Consider the following 25839-nt stretch of genomic DNA (forward strand, 5'->3'; position numbering starts at 1 on the left):
ATTTCACATAAGTGTCACTAGTTGAGGAAAACCTTCGAAACGATCTGAGTTTACTGAGGTATTGTCTTACGTAGCTAGCTCAACTTTTCACTTGTATTACTATGACATTCGCATTAAATTTCATTTTATTGATTACGATGAGTGAACAAAACAAATAGACATAATAGGTGAAAAATGAGAGAAATTGGGATACAGCAGTCAACATTGTGTTAAAATCTTAATCACTACAAAAACAAACAAAGAATTGTAATGATTCTTTTTATTGTAGCAATATCCCATTATCACTTACAGACAGCCATTTAATAAGAGTATAATATAAAACTAAAGTCGTCTTCCAAATGCAAAAACGAGTTGCTTTAAATCATTACACAATATCTGTTTGGAAGATATGTGCCAATGAAAATCACAGTTAATGCTTTCCTAGCTCTTTCTGCTTAATGTATAAGCTAAGTTTTTCAATGTTTTCAAACGGTTCCATTCATGTCCTCTTTTCTCCTGATTAGCATTACACCATCCCTAATAGGCATCAAAACCTACAAAAATGCAGACAGTATCAATATATGTTATCAAAGATTTGTTTATTCGGGGTGGAGACACGTGTAAAAATCATGAAGTAATAAAACAATGCAAATGAAGCAGGTTCAATTTGTTTAAGTCATCTGTAACTCCATGCTGTTTGCATCAATATTTAATAGATCTAGTTCATTGACTATACGTCAGCATCAAGTTTTATATTTTGACAATTTAATCCAAACACTGGGTTGAGGCATATAACCAGCCTCTTTGCTCAGGTTTTAACATGACATATCATTTATATTGTAATTTTATTAAATCTACTGCATATTAAACGTCAACACATAATACGTAGGTATTTTGGAGAGTAAGAATTTGGTTACTGTATATGTTATCTGGCAGTTTCTCCAAAATTTTTAAAAGTATTCACATCCTCCTGATAGTAGATATTTTTATATCACTACTGAGTGAAGCATGGTTTTGAGTTTTTATTGCTGATAAAAAAAAAAAAGAAAAAAAAAGAAGTTTGCCGATTCGTTTTGAAAACGATAAAGTATGAGAAAAAACAAGAGATATATATTAAGATAAATATATAAGAGGTAATTTCCAATAATCATTTTTGAAATATTTGTTTTTCATGACTTCGTCTTTGATTTTATATAAGAAAACACTTGATTTGAATAATTTTTGTAAGTATGTGAGTAAGATTTAAATTAAAATCCTGTTACCTTTGATAACTATTAACATTGCAACGATTTGTCAAGGTCAAATATTTGTTGTTGGGAAATTTTCCCTATCATATGGAAAATGTTGATTTTAAAATAGTGCATTAATTGATTAGATTTTTGAAATGATTTTGTTCATGAAAGATACTGAAATGATAGTATATGTAAGGTGTTTTAGATCAGTTTTAGGTTGAAACGATCTGACATTTTAACCAAACCATCATTTTTGTAATGAATAATGTGTAAAGGTCGACGTCTCGTAAGTTCTAAAGGAGCAGATGTGGTATGCTTGCCAACGAGACAGCCGTTTACAGGGGACAAAATGATGCAGAAATTGACAAATATACGTCACCGTACGACCTTGAACAATGAGTTAGTTATATCGTTACGTACATAATAAATATCCTTTCTTGTCACAATCATGTTGTTAAACTTGGTAACGCCTTCGTTTGGTGGCGAATCTTCCATGTACGGCCTACCTCCAAATAAGGCATTGTCCATAGCAATAGTACCGCCGGGGGCCAGAAGTTCTGCGAAGCATATCTTGAAATATAATCAAATATACATAAATAACATAAATCTAAACTGTGGTATGGAAGTTATATTGTAACAAAAGTAAAGGCGCATAAATGAAAATACGAAGTCAAATATCAAATTTAAAAAGGGTTTATAAAAAAATTCAACTATATGACGATGATTAGATCTTTTTAACTATGTATCAAATATGATGTTAGAGTTTTTTATTTTGCTTTTTAAATTATCTTCTCCCAGTTATGTATGGTACACTTACATTGAAATAATCACAATAGCCCGGTTTATCAGCGTCTATGAAGATGAAATCAAACTTCTGATTTTTCTTAGCCAAACCATTTAGACTCTCTATTGCTGGACCTAAAACGACATATAGTAAGAAAAAACTTAGAAACTGGTCTTGCGTTTTTTTTTTATGCTCAAAAGAACAGTTCCTTGCTGCCATTAGCTAATATTATATAAAGGTTAAAAAAAAATCGTTATTTAAATAAATGCAGATCTTAGGTTATAATTTATTTACAATTTTACACTCAGCGATTGGCGTGTTGACATATGGCCAAGGAAAAAGGGAAAGCAATTAGACCACTTTCAAGTTCATCCGTCACCGGAAAAAAACTCGTCAATTAGGCGCGCCTTTGTGATGTCATTTACTAGATAGAGGGGATCGCCTGTATCCCTGCACTATTAACCTTCATCGAGCATCTAAGTGATCGTCATTGTGCAGGATAAACTAGACTTATTTTTTGTTTTGTAAGTACTTAATCAAAATTCCCTAACGATAGCAGTAATGATTGTCAATTATGAGAATTTAGTTTGCCGAAAAAATGGGTAATATAGTATTATAATTTTCCAACCACTCGCTCAACATTGGAACGGAAGTGACGATGAACTAAACGCATGAATGGTGTTCACTAAAACCAGAGTTTTTGACGGAAATGCATCGAACTCGAAAGTTGTCTGGCCCAAGACCACAATTAATGACCCCGCTTTTCGTTGACCACGAATATAGTTCCCCTTAATTATAGTGTATTTTTTCTTAATTTTTTTTTCTTTGCCTTTTTCATTCATTTATTAGTTTGTATGGGGTGGAAATGAAAGAAGAAAGGTGAATTAACTTTTTTTTGAAGGTATTTTAACTGATTTTAATATGGAAAGAGTGATTAGGTCAAGTGCAAAAAGGTAATATTTACAGTTTTCGGAACATCTATTGACTTGTACATAGGGGTATGGATGTGTATTGGCTAAAGGAGTATGTTCGATAAGGTCCAAAATTGGCCCCATTTTTTAGCGTAAATTTCAAATTCAGATTTATCGACCAATATCACGATAAATTACAGCTAATACATTGACTAGCTAGGATATAGGCCATTTTGTTGAAAATTTTACGTTTCTGTGTTTCATTATGACGTCACAAGTTGTACTCATATTGATTTTTCACGAAAAAATCAATGAAAATGGGTAAATTTCCATAGATTGTTGGACAGGAAACATAGAGCGCATACGTCGACAACAAAGATCTTTTAAAATAATGTTTGTGAAGACATTTCACATGTCTTATTTGAATCTTAAGCTTGTCGACGCCTGCGCTCTATATTTCCTGGTCCTTTATTTGGTTGAAATCTAGCTGATTTTGTCAAATTTCACCAAAATCACTTATTTTGACCTTTTTTGGATGTAAAAATCAACGTGTTAGAATTAAACTTTGACAAAAACAGTTCTGTTTAACTTTCTAACATGTCTTTAGGGCAACTTAAAACATTTATTGTCTTGTAACTATGAACTTTATAATTGGGTCCAAATATGGCCCTTACCGAACTTACTCCTTTGTAAGTTACATCAGAGCAATCTTTCTGAATTTTGGATATGTTTTTGGACTTGTTCTTTACATTACACACACAAAACATTTGACAAAAATATTAAGTGGAATTTTTTTAATGAGACAAAAAGTTATAAAGAACTAATAGAGAAATTAATTGTGGTCTATGGCCGTTTATTGTAACTGTCTTTGTATACGTACTAATCGGGAGGTCAAATTCTTAAAGGAGAGAAGCAGCATGATAATTTTGACAGTCAGAGTATCGATGGCTGCATGTATACACGAAGTCAAAAATACCAGCTTTACATATATTATCAGCACATGTATACATATTAACCAAAACATGACAAGAACAAAAAAAATGTATTACCATACTTTGACTGCTGATTTATAAATGACATTAGAAATTACTCTTTTTTAATGTTTAAACACTTATTAAAACGGTTCTTTATATAAAAATACAAATTCAAGATTAAAGTTAGGGTTCTAAACAGAAAGAACATTAATCGTTAGGTTTTTTTTCAATTCCTTAAACGTAAAAAGCCTTTTTCATTAGAAACATCAAGGACCTATATACGTCCCTGGAAACATGTATAATTTGAAACACCCTCATTCAAATTAAAAATCCTAGCAGAAGGGAATAAGATACAAAAACATGTACCAAATAAACTCATCATAGATACCAGGAATAAATTAAGTATATACGCCAGACGCGCGTCAAAGTGTTCAATGTTCGCACAATTTTACGTTCTCAAATTTATTGATTCTGATTTTACATATAAAATTTCGTAAAAAAGATAAAAGACTGAAATAATTGCTCATGCCTATATTTTTCTATATACGATCATGAGGCAAAACTTAAGGAAACGCAACACAGCACCTGTATTAATGTATCCTGAATACAATGGTCAAAATTAATGCCTTTAATATCTCCATTGAAACAATAGCTAATTGTTTGATGTATACCTGTAAGAATTTCTACTTTCTTTCCATGTGGCGACCTATCCATCAATTTCCTAGCTAGGTCTACTAGGTATGGATCAATTTCACAAGTGACGACCTTCCCGTCATCCGGCATAACTTCCGCCATTCCTAAGGCAGCACATCCAGTGAACATACCAACCTCAAGAACGTTTTTGGATTTAGAAGCACTGACTAAGAATTTTAAAACATATCCTAAAAAAAGAAAAAAAACAAAATGTAAAAAGGTGAATTTGGCATCGTTTCAAGTTTACTAGATTTGGTCAGACATAAACTTTGAATGACAACATTTGTTATAAGCTTGGAAAAAGCAATGTATATGTCTGTACAAATTTTCTCTCAACGTTTTAACCTAATTCAATTCATGTCAACTAACTCTGTTAATGGATTTACATTAAAACCAATTATACAGTGTGGATCAAACAAAAATTGAACAAAACCAATGAAAAGGAACTAATCTACATCTCTCTCTTTTTGCTATTTTTTTTTTATCTGTTTGCGTTTTCTTTTTCTTTTCAATATGTTTAACGATCGCTTCTTAACTGAACTCAATAATTCAATGAAGTATCGCTCTACTATTGAGATATCCAAAGAAGCGTTTTATTTGGTTTTTATTTCTTTGCTCGTATTTTACCTTCCAGATTTCCTGACATCATTCTAGGGGTGATATTCCATGTCGTTTTCCCTTCTTCGTACACGTTCTTCCAGGGATGTTCTAGCGTATCTTTTATCAGTGCTGCTATTGGCTCACTTGCTGTCGACGTCTTACTGTCGCAATAATCTTCTCGAGCCTTTCAATAAAAAAAGGTGAAGAAATCGATTTGAGATATTTATGAACATCAAATACATAAACTGTTTAACAATGAATTATACTATATTCGTTTGGTTTTCTCTCACTGCATTGAAGAGCTTTTAAACCATTTAAAGATATAGCTTCATGTTCTGGCCTCGACTTTAACGGAACGATGTGTCATTCTAGCTTATTCTTTTATATAATACAAAAAGAAAATGAAATTGTATATTCAAAATATTTGTCTCCCTTGAAGGAACTAGTCTTGTTTTTTTACGTCTTCTATCAAAATAGGTTCATAACTTCATTTTCTTCTTCCAATGATTGATAACATTAAACAGGAACATTCTTTTTAAGGGGAAAACACTTATCTTAATTGGTTGCCGAGTCGCAATTTGTCAAATAACAAAAATGTATATTTTTTAAAACTACCCTTATTGTCTTAATTGGAGTAACATGATTCTGATATTTAATCTATAGTAATTATGGACATGTTAAAGTAACATCACTTTAACTTCATATGTTAATTACCGTTGCCAAATCATCAACCGCCTGTAACCCATTGATAATTGCCTCAGGTATTCCCAGAGATTCGGCCTCTGCTTTCACCTCTCTCAGTTTATTTATCGCTGGGTCACGGCTACGTTTACTCATTTTCCTGTAAAATCAAGAGATAAATTAAGTTAAATGAAACATCACAACAACAAAATCCAGAAAAACATAGATAGTGTCTTCTTATATATCCACTTTTCATTTCAAAAAGGATATTTATACATTGCAGATAAATAAAAGATACAATATGTCAATCTTAAAATTTATCTTAACAAACTCATGCACGAATTTAAGAGATATTTAAAAACGTCTTCCATCAACACCACCTTCTTAAAAAAAACACATCAACACCACCTTCTTATAAAAAAAAAAATAGCTGACTCAGCTTTATTTTGTAGTTAGTTTGCAAAAATATGTTACATGTACATGTTCACTATTTGCATAGGAAAACGTTTTTAATTTTCAAGTGAAAATTCCATATCAGAATACCCAATATACCTGTCCTGTATTAACAGTATTATGTAAATGGTTCACTTTAATTTTAACATACCTTTTTTCCCGTACTTTAACAGATCAATAATGCCGCTCTAAATTTTAACCTTGTATATTTATAGTGTGTTTTATGATAATAAATCATATGACATATGACGCATACACTGAATAATAAGTCAATAGATGGAGTGGTAGTAGTTTTTACAATTTTGGAACACTTCAAATATTACACTTTTGAATGTATTTTTTTTTTCTGTAGTAGTGGTAGGCAAGAAAAGGGGAAGGTGTGAAAGACGGATTTATTACATATTAAAATTATTGATGAACACCAACCTTGGAATAAAACTTATTATTCATTTTTTTTTAATATAATAACTTTGCTGTATGAAAGCTTTTATATACCTAAGGTTTGTTATTCTTTTGTAAATAAGAAAAGTGTATTAAAATATGAGACCGTGTTTAAAACAAATAGATCAATTCTATAAAGTATACTTTGACCCGGTCATATTAATAAGAAGATTTTAACTGTAAAAGTAAAACCCGAATACTACTATAGTGGCAAATCAAGAAAAGGGCCGGCATAACTGTAAACTAAAATTTTAATTTTGCATAGCCATTTCCTGCGGTGCAGAATTTAGGTTTAGAATGGAAGAACAGAAGAAAGTTGAGAGTCAGGCCATGGAAGAGAATAGAAGAGTAAGTGACATTGCCAAACTGAGGAGAGAACAACAAAACTTAACAGAGTGCCTTAAGAAAGCTGAGTTTCACGAACAAAAGGCATTAAAAGAGTTCAGAGATGTCGACAGGGAAAGAATACAAACATTGAGGAGAGCAGAGAATCACGGAAATAACTGAAGGAAAAGAGCAAGAAACATATAACAATTTAAACATAATCCATTTGGCTTTGTAAAGAAGATTTTAGGAGATAAAAGATGAAGCCGGTTAGATCGCCCAAAAAAAGAGGTTGAACAATATTTTTGAGAAACCCATAGTGATCCAGACAGAACAAGAGCTCGAGACCAACACAGATTGATAAGTCCAGATGAGCCAGCAATAGAGTTTGATATATGTCTTAACCCAAACTTCATGAAGTCATGTCAACTTCAAAGAAGGCGAGATCAGCATCAGTACCCGGACCAAATTGCGTTACGTATAGAGTTTATGAGAACTGTCCATACCTCGCAAAACAACTATGGAGACTTAGCAAAATTATATGGAGAAGATATTGGTTACTAGATAAGTGGTTAAAATTAGATGGTTGTTTTATTCCAAAGGAAGAAGATATTAAACAACCAAAACAGTTTAGGACCATATCACTTCCCTTGAGTGAAAGGTTTTTCTTGCGAAACGGAATATAACATATATTCTTGAGAACAACTATAGTTCGTAAATTTTACGGACGGCATCACGAGTTGGTTCAACGTTTTGGAATGTTTATTATACAGCTGATATTGGATATGTTCCTTATGTCGTAACTACAACCCCCTTCCATTTTCAAGAATGTGACCTACAGAATTAGACTATTTAACGGCTTTGTAACAACATGAGCAACACGACGGGTGCCAGATGTGGAGCAGGATCTGCTCCCCCTTCTGTAGCACCTGAAATCATCCCTAGTTTTTGGTGGGGTCTGTGTTGTATTTGTACCCCTATTTGTGACATATTTTTCATTCATCATTGTCAATATAATGAAAATTGATGCGACTGTTGTAAAAGTGAGAGGTTTAGCGCTATAAAACCAGGTTCAATCCACCATTTTCTACATTTGAAAATGTCTGTACCAAGTCAGTTATATGACAGTTTTTGCCATGTGATTATGGACTTTCCGAATTTATTTTCCTCTAAGTTCAGTATTTTTGTAAGATGGAGTACCAGGAGTACCACAGTACTTCGAACCTGCAAACGTTTTAACAAAGATTATTCAGGAATTTACAGAGAACAAAGGCGATGTGACTGTTCTGTGGTTTGACCTGATAAACGCTTACCGTAGTATACCACACTATGGATAAATGCAACATATTTGGTAGGTTAGAGAAATGTTTCAGGTCTGTTTTATTTACTTTATATTGAGGTTTCCGTTGCAGACTACACAACAGCGTGCCAAGGACTGGAAGTTGGAATCGTTACAGGATGTACCATTACAGTAGTTTTATTCTCAGCAGCAATGAATATGCTAGTAAAATCAGCAGAGAAGAGCAGATGACTTGTTATGTCAACTGGGGTCAGTCAGCCAGCAATTAGAGTATTCATGGATGACATGACAATAACAGCAATTATATAAAAAAAAAAAGAAGATGTGGTATGATGGCCAATGAGACAACTCTCCACAAGAGACCAAAATAACACAGAAACTAACAACTATAGGTCACCGTACTGTTTTCAACAATGTACATACCGCATAGTCAGCTATAAAAGGCCCCGAAAAAACAATGTAAAACAATTCAAATGAGAAAACTAACGGCCTAATTGAAGTAAAAATTTAACAAAAAAAAAAATATTCAACACTCAAACAAACGACAACCACTGAATTACAGGATCCTCAGCATGGAGTATTACCAAGGATCGCATGGATCTGTTGATGTCAAAAGTACCGCTGACCAAGGTTGAAAGATCAGAGAGGACTTTCAACAGACACTTACACAAATTACTTGGGTTACCAAAGAGTTTTAACAGCATTGGCTTGTTCAGCACCAGTTCAAAACTTCAACTTCCACTGTGTTCTATTACAAAGGAGTTTAACGTCTCAAAAACCAGACAAGTTATGTCGCTGAGAGACAGCAAAGATGACAAGGTGACAGAGGCAAATTTTGATGTCAGAACAGGGGAGAAATGGATGGCAAAGAGCGTTGTTGAAGATTTAGGGAGCCAATTAAGAAATATATACATAATGGGAGTGGAAACATCAGGGAGATTTAGTTTTGGCAACATCCAGCAACCAGTATGACATTTAGCAGATAAAAGACATAGGAGGGGGAAAAGTTAGTCTAGGGAAAGAAGGAGAATGACAAGTAAGAGCCATCAATATGAACAAACAATGCCAATTTATGAAATGGGAAATGTGTTTCTCAGACATTTTTGAGAGCCTTGGGGTCCCTAGGACTAACTGGACCAGTAAGAAGAAGTTTGGTTGTAAAATTGGGAGACAATCAGAGTAAGATGCTGGCTAGGTATGTAGGAAGAGAGAAGAGCAGTGGACGAGTTATCGGGTTCCTGGCTGAGACTGATAAACTCAGTCGGCACACCCCTGGAGATTGTCCTGGACAGTGCCGAAACAGTCGAGGATAGGGGATCCATATGATGATGGAACCAGCTGAGCAGTGGACACACTATAATTAAGTTTTTAAACTTTTAAAATGTAACATGTCTGACAATAACACTTGTATGTATCTTATTTTGTAAAAAATAGGGTTTTTCCCGTTTGCTTTTTGTAGTAATTATTTATAGATGGGAACTAGTTTAACTAGTTCGGATACTGGTTTTGTAAACAGTATGTACTATTTATAAATTTGATGTTATGTGCATAAGGCACGAGGAAAGTTGTGACGGTTTTTACTAGTGGGGTTTAATGGTACTATTTAAAGTTTGGCATTTAAATGTATTAGTATCGAAGGTGCTCGCAGTTACGTCGAATTGAAGTTGGTCACATAGGTTTATATGCTGTTGCTGCTATATTTATTGTACGTACAGGCGTTGTAGGTATTAGCCAAAGAATTAGAAACGATGCGAAAGAGGGACAATGTTATATGTCATGTATTTATATATTGTTTCAATCGAAGAAATGTGTACAATAAAATTAAAAAAAATATTGTATCGCAAGAGAAAATAAGATGTTACTGCGAGCAACTAATCATATATATGTGTTTGTCTTCTTTATATCCTATTGAATTTAGAGATTAAATACTTTAAATTCGGACGAGCAGGGCGAGGGAGAATTTAACTGGTGTGTAAACACACAAATTATAGAAGATTTAGAACATTGTGTTTATTTAGAAGAGGCGGTCATACTCATAAATCGAAACTAAACCGACAACGCCTCGTCTTAAAAAAGAAAAAGACAAGCAGACAAATAGTAGGACACAATACACAACATAGAAAACAAAAGACAAAGCAACACGAACCCCACCAAAACCTGGTATGATCTCAGGTGCTCTGGAAGGTTAAGCAGATCTTGCTCTACATGTGGCACCCGTCATTTTGCTTATGTTATTACAAATCCGGTATATAGTCTAATTCGTTAGGTCACATTCGTGAACAGGGAACGGGATAGTAGTTACGACATAAGGAACATATCCGATATCATCTATGAAACGGTTATTCCATAACGGTCAATCAACTTGTAATGGCGTTCGTAAAATGTACGATCAATAATAACAATCAAAACCAAGGAGTAAACAAAGACTCAAAAAAACCAAAGGACATTTTCCTCAACAGTTATAAATAATAAATAAGAAACAACACGAACTCCACTAAAAACATAGAGTGAAATCAAGTGTTCCAGAAGGGTAAGCATTTCCTGTACCGTATATGGCACCTGTCGTGTTATTTCTTTGTTCAGTTCGGTAATGATGGAAGATTATTATGACTGAGGAAGAATATCAGATATGATTTCTGACACACTTTTGTCATATTGGCCAATTGGCTCACGATGGCGACCGTAAAATTTCTTGAGTGAGGATCTTAATTTGATTGATTCATAGCCCTGTCTCAGCAATTTTTGAGAAAGCAGCATTCCTCGGTCAACAAAACCAACTTACTTTCAGCTAGCTCTTGAGTAACGTATCAATTGAGATACATATACTTCAAATGCTGGTGCCACTTGGATGTTGCTACACAGAAATGGAAAGTTGACTATAGGAAAATTTAAATCATCGCGTTTGTCACTAATTTTGGTATTCAAAATACCATCAGTAGTCATTTCAAGAAAAAGGTCTTAATATGAAGCAGATTTATCTGTTTTGGTAATATCTTTGATTTCAAGTTCACTTGGATATATTAAATGTAAGTGATCACTGAATCTATTATTATTAAAAGACAGTACATCATCAATATACCGAAAGGTGAAATTTAAAGACTGTGCTAATTTCTTTCCCCATTTCTGTACAAGCCCTTGGATAAATACTGCTTCATAGGAATACAAAAACAAAACTACAAGAAGAGGAGCGCAATTAGAACCCATTGCGATTCCAATAGTTTGTTGGAAGACCAAACCTTCTAATTCATTAAATATGTTGTCATTTACAAGTCCAGCATGATAGTGATACCCTCTTCTATGTAGTTTTTCCTTGACTCTGTATGATTTTTTACAAGTAAGCTGAATTTCTGCCAAAAACTAGATATTTAAAACGTCTAGTCCCCTTTTTGTTAAAGAAAAATAAGCTGACGAGTTCTTTCAGTCGAGCTTTAATTTTAGTAAGTGGAATACGGGTTTAAAGTGTTGAAAAATCAAAGATTTTTATGTTGGTACGATGTTTTAATGATTGAGATTGTAAATTCACCAATAACTCTTTTAAATTTTCAGTATCCACATCTGATTAACGACATTTCTTGAATAAGTCGTTTCGGATATTTCTTAATTTCTTTTTTGACTGCAGTGAGAATGGCAGTAAGAACTTTAGAAATGGGTTTAGTGGAACACTTGGAAGAACCTGTAATATACCTTTCCGTATAAGTATTGTTGTGAAGCTTAGGAATCCAATATAAGGATGGAAGATCCTGGTCTTCATCCTTGGATTAACACCAAAGGAGGCGAGAACCGATTTGTGGTTTTCCAGGATCTCCTTCTTCGAAAGCGTACTTAGTGTATATATAGGATTCCATGTGTGTTATTTATCCCGAGTTCCTTATTGAGGCAGGCAATGTAGGGTTTCTTTCACACAAGAACATAATTGTATGAGGCTTTGTCAGCTGAACGACAACATATTTGTCGTGGAGGCAAGACAACTCCTCTATGAACTGAGGGTCTTTAAAGATGAAAGGAGCTTTGGTGCTCATTGACCCTTTAAGCTTACTTACTCTTATCTGAATCAATGACCTTACTGATTTTACTCGTCGAAAGAGTGTAAATCTCAACCTTTTCTCTGTTTGCCCACTCTTTTGTATAACCCTCAAAAGAATCCATTAGTTGTTTTAAGTTCTGCTGCCAATTGATTGGCTGTGGCTCTGTGTATTTTGGACCTATGGACAAAAGTTGTATCAACTTGTAGATATTGACTACAATAAGGTCTCCAGAAATTACAGGGCCAGAAGGATTATACACGAAATGGGAATGTGAACAGGCACACTCAGGTGGTTTAATTTAGTTGTCATCAATATTAACTCTTTTTTGTGATTGAAAATTTTATATGCAACAGGGTTGGTGTAGGAATACGACATTATAGGAGAAGAGTGATCCTTAAAGAAAGAAGGAATGTTGCTTTTTACTCTTTTATGGTGAAGAATATTACTTATATGTATAGCATCAATACCCTTGTTTGTAAACTTCAATTTGAAGAATGAACGTTTTTGCAGTTCCTCCGAATGTTCAAAAACGGGTCTAAATAATCTATGGTTAGCAATATCCATCACCGTGGCAACTATTTTATACTTCGTAGATCGACTATCTGTTGTGTGGCATTCTTCCCATGCTTTCAATAGAGAGTTCAGTTTAGAAAGCGGAAGTGAGTACAATTTAGAGCGAATGTGATGAATTCCAAGAGGTTTTTTGTTCGGCAAGGCCATCGATAGAAACATCATGAATATCAAGTGGATTAAGGCGACGATGTCCATGGCTCCTCGACCAACGAAGAGTTGAATAAAACGATGCTAATGTTTTTTTTAAAGAAAATGAACAGTTCAAATTTTTATTTCGTAAATTTTCTTATGATTTTAGCCAGATTTAGTATTTACCAAAGAAGACATTTCTTATTGTCGAGTCATCAAGTTTAATTCAATTTAGTAGACTATTTTAAAACGGTGTTAGTAATTTGCATTGTCCTTTAAATCAGAGAAAAGAACATTTCTTTTAAGAAAAAACAACATTTAATACCAGACAATCCTGTTATTACTGTAAAAGATAATCATGCAGAATTGTTGTATTAATTTTAAACAGAACTATAGTCAACTTGTCACGGCTGATAATCTACACACGCAGAACATTTGGTTCTGTAATGAAAACCGTGAGGGGATTTTCCGGTTGTGCTTGAGTGGAGCAATTGTCACCGCTTCAAAGGGTATAGACATTTCTAAATCTCAATTTTCTTATTCGACTGATCAAAATATTGAAAATCGGAGAATGCTATGCTGTGGTGAATACTTTAACGAAGAGATACATGTATCTTTTACTGTTGTACATAAAATTTAACTCCTACAAAATCAGTTGCCGCACGAGATGTTGCCTAAAAAAGTGACATTCAAATTTTGAAAGGGTCCTAATTACAGACCTACAAGTTCAAATTTACTTTTTATTCGGTCAATGGGTATGAATGTCGATTTGGGCGGCGTGTACGCTGTCCGATGTTGATCGACATCCTTTTAAATCTAAAAACCTCATATCTTTATTATGTCATGCGTGAGGGTATCGGTTCTGATTGAGGACATTTCGTATTGTCGAGTCATCAAGTTTAATTCAATTTAGTAGACTATTTTAAAACGGTGTTAGTAATTTGCATTGTCTTTTAAATCAGAGAAAAGAACATTTCTTTTAAGAAAAAACAACAGTTAATACAAGACAATCCTGTTATTACTGTAAAAGATAATCATGCAGAATTGTTGTAACTGTCTGTTTGTGACATCTAGTACTGTCTGGTGAATTGTCATCGTACATACTAGTATTTAAATAACATCTTATCAAGAGAAAAACAGAAGTTGGGAGTTTGAATCCCAAACGAAGCAGGTTCACTTGACTCTTAACTGACCAGGATTGTAAGTTTTTCTATCGAAGGTCGGTTTTTGTTCTCCCCGGACACTCCTGCTATCTCTATCGAAATACACTGACCGCCACGATAAAGCACTTTAAGGCGTTCAACAAAAACCAATCAAATCATATTGGATTGTTAACGGGTAAAGTCGTAAAACATCATTATACTACGTATTCTATATAGATTGGATCAATCACTTGTTTGAGCTTCGTTAGGCTTCGTTTAGCTATTTACTCAGATTCTTAAAAACAAAACAAAATTATCAGAAAAAAGTACGACAACATTGATAAAAATATCCATGTTTTACCTGTATATAAAGTTATAAATAGCGTACAGGAAATCTTCATTGATACACACATGGCACACGTGACATATATATCGTAAACACAAGGTATGTACATAAATGAATCTTGAAAATTAAAATCCTATTAGATTTACATTAGTACTGTAGAGTATAATTTGAACATTGAGCGCTTTAAACACATTAAATTTATATCGTGACCTGTCCTCGTTTTGTATCCTGATAAGTCTTTTTTGAGACAAAATCAGCGTCTGATGAAAATTTCAAAATTGTCATCCTGATATTAATATAATGAGTTTATTTACAACCACTGAGTCGATGACAGTGCTGGTGGAGTTTTTATTCTACGATAATATCACCACCCCAGTAGCGAACACTTCTGTGGCGACGTATTTTGATATGATCATAATTATAAATTAACTGTCACAAAACATTGATTTATGAAACACTTAGAGCTTTCTACCTTAGGAATAGATTACCTTAGCTGATTTTGGCAAATGTTTTTAAATTTTTGTCCTGATTGCTCTAGTTTTCAACTTCTTACTTTATTTGCCTTTTAAACTTTTGTGCATTTTACAAAATTTCAATCCTGGTATCTATGACTATGATGAGTTTATCTATTATCTGCTATGCAGCAGTGGTAAAACAGGTCTGGTCTGATAAGAATAAAATTTACTGGCAGGGCTACTTAAGTTTTCTAACGTTAACATCGAGAGCAGCTCCTAATACTGTTCTATGTTAACTTTTGTACAAGCTAGTATAGGACTGCATCCATCTGCAATAGGTTGATTAGACAATAAAAAATTCGGATCCTGAAACCCAATTTGTGACAACAATAATTCAAACGAACGTTCACATTTCACTTAATATTACAGGAAACCTGGATCACTAAAACATGGAAAAGGGGGAGTTGTACGATAGAAAAACAACTTGATATGTAGAAAACAATAAAACAATCAATATTTGCAATCAAATTGGAGATAGAATTTTACATCATTGTATCTATAATTCATTTTATAATTATTTTACTGTCCGCTAGAATGGACATAACATAATAATAATGCCAGAACAAGCCTTAATTTCTTGTTGTCAGTTATTCTTGATAATGCACACACAGAAGGATACGAAATGGTGACATTTGTATAGATTATATAATGTTCATATACGACTTCCTCACTCTTAATTGACCGTCATGATCATCATGGAATACTAGTACCCGTTTCACCGATGATAGCGGATATGTTTCTAATATCGTAACTACAATCCTGTCCCCTTTTCCCGAATGTTACCTACCGACATAGAATTAATATTACCGGATGTGTTCTAATATGAGAAAAACGACTGGAACCATATGTCGAGCAGGACTTTACCGAAGTCACCCCAAGTTTCCAGTGGGATTTGTAGTACTCAGTCTTTTGTTTTTAGTTATGTTGTATTTGTGTACTATTATTTCTCTGTTGGTTTTTTTCTTTTTTTTAACCAAGGCGCTGTCAGTTTATGAGTTTGAATGTCAATCTGGTATATAACGTCTTTCTGCCTTGTATCCAAGTACTGTAACAAAAACCGAGCGGTCGGGCCTAAGTATTAAACTATTGATGTGTATCCCTTATTGTGTTGCTTTACGAATGTTTTAGTAAGAATGTATAAAGATATGTTATATAAAAGTTATAAATGGTCACCCTTCTTTGGTAGGCTGGTACTCTGGTTTCGTGGTATTTTAGTTTTCTGTCTTCGCCGTTGTAAGGTTGGTTACTCTGATAAATCGAAGACTTGGATAAAAAGGGGTATATTGGGAAATACGTTTTTGACCTGTGAAAGTGTCTCTGTGTTTTGTTTGTAACACTCTCTGTATTTATTTTTGTAGGAATAACAGACACGTTAAAGAAATCAAATTATATCAACTTTAAGATGCATTTAATATCAGCAATACAGATAAATATTGAATAACTTAACAAAAGTATATCCTTATAGTAAAATATATTAGTTATGATTAGTGTGATATTTTCGGAGTGATTTTGGAGTTATGTCTCTTTGAAAAGAAACATCTAACTTCACGTTTATTTTGCCTCAACTTAAAATCTGAAAGCTTCATTCAGATTTTCGTATCTTTTATTTGTAGCAACTGGTTGTGTATTATGATTATAACTTTATAACTATTAAAAACCGAAAACTCCGTTAGAAAAATATTCAATAGGGAAACCGTATATCTTCTTTATTTTATTTCGGTGATATTGGAGACGAGTTTCATCATGTCTTGGAATGTTTGGATAAGACTTCATAAGTTTGATTGAATTGAGTCTCGTCCCTTTAGGCATATTTCCGTAAATAGAATATATGTTTAAAATAGCATTAACTGCTACTTTTACTGACAGTACTATTTTAACTAGTTTAAGATGTTTCATGCTCTTCAACTTTGTACTTGTTTCCCAAATTGGCTTTATAAATATTTTGATATGAGCGTCACTGATGAGTTTTATGTAGACGAACGCGCGTCTGGCGTGCTAAATTATAATCCTGGTACCTTTGATAACTATTAAGTGTTGCATGTGTACATACTCTGCTGTCATACTAATTTCCTCGGTAAGGGGTTAATTTGGCGCTCCTTGTATTGCTTTCCAAAGTACTGGGTCTGTAATGGCTTTCCCTTTTAAAATGTATCGTATTTTTTTCATGACGTGAACTATTATAGTTTCTTATATATCTAATGCGGTATATCTTTTGTTGAGCTTTGATGATTGAACAATGCCCATTTATCCTCACCCGTTGGTCTCTGGTACTTCATTTAGCCTTTTTTACTTGTTTTATTAGAGCGTCAATAATGAGTCTTTTATAGACGAAACGCGCGTCTGCCGAAAAAATCCTGGTAACTTATTAAATGAGTCCATTTAGATTGGTATATTTACTGGTGGTTTTTATTCTGCAGGTACTTTAGTAATTTGCGATATTCTTTCAACAGCATGTCAGTTATCTTTACTGCCTTGTGTGATTCTAAACATTGTTTTGGTTTGAATTCCTAATTTTTTCAGTCGCATATATGTAGTTTTTTGTGCGATTGTCTGTTTGTTTGTTTTTGACTTTTATTGTTGTCATGTCGTTTTCAGTTTTTACTCGACTTTTGCGTTACAATATCATCTGGTATCTTCTGCCTCTTCTCTGCCATAACTGCAATACTAATAGGAGTACTAATCATTTTGACGATCATACTCATTAAGGTATGTACAAATGTACATAAGAAAGTATGAAAAAAGTATCAAACTCAAAATTCAGAAAGTATGGAAAGGGGGTTCAAAACTATCTTGCAAATATATGCCCATCTTTAACGTACTAAGTCGTTATCTTTGTAGCAAGCGGAGTCCTTCAACTGAATATGTTAATGATTTTGACGTAACATTGCAGTGTTTAAAGTACAATTTTCTTTTAAAACATATATCACGACTTAAATATTTCAAAGAAGGGCTTATACAATTAAAAGTAAAAACAACTTACTGTTCTGATTCATAATAACAATATTATCAGATATGTCAATTAGCATTTACGAGGATTTTTTTAAAAGTTCCTGATAAAAAAAAGTTTTTTTTATATTTACTGAATTTTAGGAATTTTAAAGAACAATGTCAGGTTCACACCACCACGACCCAGCTGTGAGAAAACTGAGGGAAGTCATTACATTAGCGAAATCCATGAATGTTCCGGAGACCGTTATTTCTGGTTTAGAAAATGTTGATGAGCTTATGAAGGTAACGAGCATACTGTCGGAAGTATTTAATCGGAATAATTTTCTACAAGACAATATTTGTATATTTTTTTTTTTTTTTTTTTTAGAAAATATCATTTAAACCACGGACCTTAACTTGACTGCTGAATAAAACTTGGCTAAACGTTATGAATGTACCTTATTATGTCGCAACATTATATACTTATTTTAAGCCCGATTTTTATTCGTTTTAAAATAAAGCATACAATGATGACATGAAAACTAAAATTAGATTGATACTTTCTTTTATATATAGAAACAATAAGATGAATTTATTCTTCTGGCATGTTAAACAAACCCAAAGGACAAGGATGTGAAAAAATACATGTCACCATATATACGGACATCAATAAGCAAAACAAATACGGTGTAGAGAGTTCAGTAAGATCCTCGATAGTCAATGTGTGAAATCATTCAAAAGAGATAACCAATTTCCTCATTGATGCTTCAATAAACCTTTTACGACAGACATCAAACATGACCATCACTTGATTACATCTGATGAATCTGAACAGGCACATAACGAATGAGGAGGGGTTAAAGATGTTTTTGCTCGCACATGATTCCCCTATATGGGCCAGCATTGAAACAACACCGCATTAGAACAAATTGGAGCCTTTTGAAATTTGAACTGCTTGAATGATTAATCAGGTACCAAACACACAAATAAATAACGCAAATTCATGAATAATGTCTTTTCTCAAACCCGATATCGTAGTACCAGTTGGAATTGTCAGAAATAATCCTTTAATTTCAGTAATGGTTTTCTATTATCATGTAGAAAAGAGATGATTACTGTGATCAGAAAACATCAGGACCTAGTGAAGCTATGGTAGCTCTTATCAAAGACACTCTTGAGCATCCATGGAAGCGACTTTTTAATGAAAAGAAAACCAAATGGGACATCAACCCAGTAATGCTGTCAGGAAATCTTGAAGGTTAAGAAATAATCACATGTATACATATTTATTTTTATATATAAACCTATCGCTTTGCCATTGATACGTCAGTGTTAAAATGTCTTGCTTAGCTTTTGTTAACAAATAATTATATGACTGGTTTGAAATTGACTTGATACAAATAAAGAGGAAGATACTTGTGTTATAGATATGTATGGTAGAAGTCTAAAGAAACGACCAATCAGTATATTTGATGGGTATTGGATCATGTGGAATAAGACATACTACACATATTAGGAACAATTATACGATTTTATATAACAGTTATCTATTCGTTTGCCTTTTTGTTTAATTGTACTGCATGTGAACATAGATAAGAGTTTACATTTCAAACAATTACCTCTCAGTCAACGAAATCAGTACTGGTTTTGAAGGAAAATATAATTGCATTTGGGGTCTAAAAGTAGTCAATTTTGGAATATTCAACCCCTCTGTGTTTATTCCATATTATTGCACGAACGTTTCTCAGTGGGGTATTAACACAAGCTGTTGAGACATCAACATGTTTACTGAGGCAATTTCTAACGCGTCAGCTAAGCTTTACGACCTATGCAGCTTCCATTAGTAGGATGATGCCTTTCCTTGCCTGCTAACTTCGAAGGTATTTCAATCTCCAAATACTTGTCCATTTTACGAGTTTCAAATTGGTCCACCAATGCTAGAACTATAGTTTTGTTCATGAAAAATAATCCCACAAATTTGACAGACAACTTTAAAAATTTGTAGGCAAAAAAAAGGTTTATACAAATAGTAGCTACACTTGAAATTGTATAAACTGGTAGAAAAAGAGTCATTATAAAGTGCGAGTAATTTTTGACAATATACTTATCATTTTTGGTTCACCATGTAGTGAATTTTTGTATGAATGATTTAATAATATGGCTTTTACTATAGTTTAAATGTAATTCATGTTTTAATGATATAACTCATACTATAGTTTAAATGTAATTCATGTTTTAATGATATAACTCATACTATAGTTTAAATGTAATTCATGTTTTAATGATATAACTCATACTATAGTTTAAATGTAATTCATGTTTTAATGATATAACTCATACTATAGTTTAAATGTAATTCATGTTTTAATGATATAACTCATACTATAGTTTAAATGTAATTCATGTTTTAATGATATAACTCATACTATAGTTTAACTGTACTTCGTGTTTTCTAGGTTATGTATTGAAGTTTTTAGTGAACGCTTCTAAAGCTAAGAAGGTATTAGAAGTAGGTTTATTTACTGGATGTAGTGCTTTAGGTATGGCAGAAGTCATGCCAAACGATGGAAAGGTTGTTACATGTGAATTTGATCCATATCTAGCCAACCTTGCAAGGACCTTTATGGATCGATCATCCCATGGTAAAAAAGTAGAAATTATTATAGGTAATAAACCATATCTTCTAATCATATAATATTTACGTCTAAGCAAGTGACAACTCTAAGACAGATTGTTCATTGGATCAACAGTAAAGTTGAAACACGACTTACAACACATATTTTTAAAATACACAATTACAAAAATTTTAAATCAGAAAAGTTACGGAAGCAAACTTTGTTCTTCGCTCGCCAGCATTCGGAACATGTTATTGAGTTGTCAAAATATCCCAATACCAGAAGTTCAAATCCCGGCAAAAAATAATCAAACATTTTTTCTCACAATCTTCAAACAGTATCAAGTCAAATGTCATTTTCAAAAAAAAAAAGTCCAAGTACTCGATTTCAGGCTGATGATTAATTTCACTCGATAAAATGTTGTTCTTTTTTAGACTCGATATATCGCAATTTGAAGTCAACAAAAATAAAACTATGCGGTAGCAACGTCATTACCTTCCCTGAAACTGTATCGTATGCCCTAGTATTTGCGCTCAATACTGTCGATCTTCATTAATTATAAGATCAAAAAAGCAAAGGATAATGGTTTAAGATCGCTCATATGTCTTGGGTATTAATGTTAAACAAAAATATATAAATGAAACATTTTCTCAAACCTAGCTTTTTTTAGGCTCAGCACTAGACACAATTAAAGACCTTGCAAAAAGAGGAGAAAAGTTTGATTTCATTTTCATAGATGCTGATAGACCTGGAAAATCTGAATACTTTCATGTAAGTTTACTAAGATGAAATTCAGTAGGATTGCATCTATAAGTAGCATCTTAAAAAGTAAATATAAAAAATACTGAACAATTTACAACGAATAATTCATTAGGAAAAAATAAGATCACAACAATGTCGAACTCTGAGGAAATTCAAAACGGAGAGTCCTTAATCAAATTAATGGCAAAATCAAAAGCTCAAACATATCAAACGAATGGAAAACAACTGCCCAGTACTGACTTGGTATTTCCTTATGTCGAAAGTTGTGGGTAAAACCTAGTTTTATAACTAGCTTAACCTCTCACTTGTATCACAGTCGATTGACATTCTATTATATTGGCAACAATGTGTTATGAAACAAATAGACTTTAATGCTTTTTTGTTCAAATAATCATACTTTAATTTACAGTGATTGGTTTAAATTGAGATACCTTTGTGCTTTATAATACATCTTATTAGTATTGTAAATTACCTTAATTATGATGTGGTAACTTAAACAATTAGACTATTCTAGCAGAGCATAAACATACAGATATAGATTAACATCCAATATGCATCAATGATAATTTTATTTGTTTATAGTAATATAGGTACGAAAACAATTGTGTACTCATAATTTCCTGAATGATTATTTATTTTTTTGTTATTTAAATTTGAGGTGAAACCGATTTCTTCTGATATTGTTTCACTTGCATTGACAAAACCTTACAATGAATTAAGCTTAAAATATTAAACATATATCACAGTATTCGCACAAAAATATTAACAATTTTGCACATTTTGAATAAGATATAAACATTTAAGCACTGCACATTTTAAACGTTTTTGTAGACTTTTGCATCGAATGACGTCTCTTATCGAAAGTGTTAGTAAAAGAACAATGTTTATCTCTCATATCCCAACGAATCTTAGTCCGGCTAAGAATGGTATATTTTTTGGGGGATTGATAATACAATTATGCAAAAATCTGTCAAAAATTGTAATCTTTATACAAAACAAAAAGATGTGGTACGTTTCTCATTGAGATTATTTGTACGGCTTTCAACAATGTACAAAACCCATAACGCTTAGTAAGCTACAAAGTAAACTGAAATGTCATTTGTGGCCACATGTTCGATTACAAACACACCTATTACTGAAATACACTTTTAAATCTTTATAACTATGAATTTTAAAGATGATCGTTTACGTTTTTTAGTATAAATTGTCCCTAGCTCTTTTAATCTTAATGTGAAAAAGTGATTATCATATAATTAATGTAAATACTTTAACAATATATTCCATGAAGATAGCCCTGGAGAAATTGTTGGCACCCGGAGGTACTATTGCCCTAGATAATGCGTTATCCGGTGGTAGATCGTATATGACAGATACGTCAGACGACGATGGAATAAAGGATGTGAATGAGACAATAGCGACAAGAGAGGATATCTACCATGTAAGTGACTTATACATATGTGATCGTGAAGGTCAATATAGAATACTTCGACGATAGAACAGGGTTTATTTGTTTTTGAATCCATCTTCGTACTTCCTAAATACTCATCAAGCTAAATTATTTTAAAAATATAAATATATCATAAATCGAATATATTGTAGTTAGCTTTAAATTAAAAAAATATGAGGACAAATTTTTAAATTTAGTTTCGATTTTCTTTACCATATTTACCTTACAATTGATTTTTTAAGAAATCTGTAAAAAGTCTCTGAGGAAAATACAAAACGGAAAAACCCTGATTAAAATGGCAATATCAAAAGCTCAAATATGAACCGAATCATCTGTCATATACCTGACTTGGTATAGGCATTTTCTGATGTAGAAAATGGTGAATTGAACCTGGTTTTATAGATAGATAAACCTTTCACTTGTATGACAGTCACATCAAATTCCATTATATTGACAACGATGCGTAAACAAAACAAACAGACATAATAGGTAATGAAAGTCTATGTATAATACAAAGTCACAAATCGACACCGTGTGCTGCTATATTTTACTTTGTCTTAAACATAAGTTATATCATGTATTGTATTGTTTAAGGTTCTACTTCCTGTTAGAGATGGGATCATGCTGGTTAGAAGAAAAACTGACATGGATTAGAAATGAGATACAATCATATATAATATGCTGTCTGTAGATATAAATACTGACATGGATAAGATATGAGATACAATCATGTTTAATATGCCGTTTGTGGATATAAATACCGACATGGATAAGATATAAGATACAATTATGTTTAATATGCCGTCTGTGGGTATAAATATTAACAAGGATAAGATATGAGATACAATTATGTTTAATATGCCGTTTGTGGATATAAATACTGACATGGATAAGATATGAGATACAATTATGTTTAATATGCCGTCTGTGGGTATAAATACTGACATGGATTAGAAATGAAATACAATACTATTTGATATGCCGTCTGTAGATATAAATACTGACATGAATAAGATATGAGATACAATCATGTTTAATATGCTGTCTGTAGATATAAATACTGACATGGATAAGATATGAGATACAATCATGTTTAATATGCTGTCTGTAGATATAAATACTGACATGGATAAGATATGAGATACAATTATGTTTAATATGCCGTCTGTAGATATAAATACTGACATGGATAAGATATGAGATACAATCATGTTTAATATGCTGTCTGTAGATATAAATACTGACATGGATAAGATATGAGATACAATCATGTTTAATATGCCGTCTGTAGATATAAATACTGACATGAATAAGATATGAGATACAATCATATTTAATATGCCGTCTGTAGATATAAATACTGACATGGATAAGATATGAGATACAATCATGTTTAATATGCTGTCTGTAGATATAAATACTGACATGGATTAGATATGAGATACAATTATGTTTAATATGCTGTCTGTAGATATAAATACTGACATGGATAAGATATGAGATACAATTATGTTTAATATGCTGTCTGTAGATATAAATACTGACATGGATAAGATATGAGATACAATCATGTTTAATATGCTGTCTGTAGATATAAATACTGACATGGATTAGAAATGAGATACAATCATGTTTAATATGCTGTCTGTAGATATAAATACTGACATGGATTAGATATGAGATACAATCATGTTTAATATGCTGTCTGTAGATATAAATACTGACATGGATAAGATATGAGATACAATCATATTTAATATGCCGTCTGTAGATATAAATACTGACATGGATAAGATATAAGATACAACTTTGTTTAATATGCCGTCTGTGGATATGAATACTGACATAGATAAGATATGAGATACAGTTATGTTTATATGCTGTCTGTAGATATAAATACTGACATGAATAAGATATGAGATACAATTATGTTCAATATGCCGTCTGTAGATATAAAAACTGACATGGATTAGAAATGAGATACAATTATGTTTAATATGCCGTCTGTAGATATAAATACTGACACGGATAAGATATGAGATACAATTATGTTTAATATGCTGTCTGTAGATATAAATACTGACATGGATAAGATATGAGATACAATTATGTTTAATATGCTAACTGTAGATATACAAACTGACATGGATTAGAAATAAGATACAATCATGTTTAATATGCCGTCTATATATATAAAAAGTTATCAAATTGCTCTTGCAAATTTTATTTGATATATATATATTTTTGTTATATAAAAAAAATGCTTAGGGCAGTTCTCTGATTTACCATGTGATCCTAGAACCTAGGACGATATATATATATTTACAATGTGCAATATCAATAGAAATACAGACTATACCACACAACCACATTTATCACGATATTCATCCACTCGATGGCGTTTTTAAAATATATGATTTATCCATCGAGAGTGGATAAATATTGTAGACACATTGTTAAATTGGTAACAACCCGTTTGTGCAATGATTTGATATGGAATATGTGGAATGAAATTGGTTATGGTGACTGGTTAAGTCGATGTGTCTTGTTGACTAAATTTTGCCTTCTAGATGTCTTTTGGATTTATTTGTTATTGACGTGTAGCTTACATTTCTTTATGTATAGTGGTGTGACTATCATTGTAAGAATATAGTAATATGAGCATTGTTTTAGGAATATGAATTGCTTTAACTGATAAAAATAAATGAGTAGTGTTTAGATACATGTAAGATTTCAAATAGGAATAATTTGCAAAGAAGAGTTTGTAATTCTAGTACGAATAATACGTTATTTTGATTAGCTAACATCGATCTCGCATCCTCTGAAATCAACCTTCATTTCAAATAGAAATGAAACATTCATGATGCCACGAGATTCCAGAACAAAGTGCATAGATAAATCATAGAAAAACTTGATAGAACTGATAAAAATTACACCAAAACAAGTTTATCAAAATTAGCATTCAATTCTTAAGGTAGTACGGGT

General features: G+C 32.5%; 2 protein-coding genes across 5 annotated transcripts; one reads left to right on the top strand and one right to left on the bottom strand.

The window, feature by feature from the left end:
• Positions 1-241: 241 nt before the first annotated feature.
• LOC134712648 (O-methyltransferase MdmC-like) lies at positions 242-6040 on the bottom strand. The gene is made up of 6 exons (XM_063574389.1): positions 5888-6040; positions 5201-5357; positions 4552-4761; positions 2029-2129; positions 1632-1781; positions 242-533 (listed from the first exon to the last, which is right to left on the bottom strand). Exons 1-6 carry the CDS (start codon positions 6008-6010, stop codon positions 465-467), a joined length of 810 nt encoding a protein of 269 aa, XP_063430459.1. The 5' UTR covers positions 6011-6040; the 3' UTR covers positions 242-464.
• Positions 6041-14502: 8462 nt separating this feature from the next.
• Positions 14503-25576, top strand: LOC134712650 (O-methyltransferase MdmC-like). 4 transcript variants are annotated; one of them, XM_063574393.1, is made up of 8 exons: positions 14671-14686; positions 17698-17808; positions 18193-18333; positions 19132-19288; positions 20487-20696; positions 21316-21416; positions 22696-22845; positions 23449-25576. In XM_063574393.1, exons 3-8 carry the CDS (start codon positions 18208-18210, stop codon positions 23506-23508), a joined length of 804 nt encoding a protein of 267 aa, XP_063430463.1. In that variant the 5' UTR covers positions 14671-14686; positions 17698-17808; positions 18193-18207; the 3' UTR covers positions 23509-25576. The 4 variants fall into 4 exon arrangements, with proteins under 4 accessions (XP_063430462.1, XP_063430463.1, XP_063430465.1 ...); XM_063574394.1 differs by lacking the exon at positions 14671-14686 and adding an exon at positions 16474-16553; XM_063574392.1 differs by lacking the exon at positions 17698-17808 and having other exon boundaries at positions 14503-14686.
• Positions 25577-25839: the final 263 nt, after the last annotated feature.

Source organism: Mytilus trossulus, chromosome 3 (assembly GCF_036588685.1).
Source record: "Mytilus trossulus isolate FHL-02 chromosome 3, PNRI_Mtr1.1.1.hap1, whole genome shotgun sequence".
Classification (NCBI taxonomy): Eukaryota; Metazoa; Mollusca; class Bivalvia; order Mytilida; family Mytilidae; genus Mytilus; species Mytilus trossulus.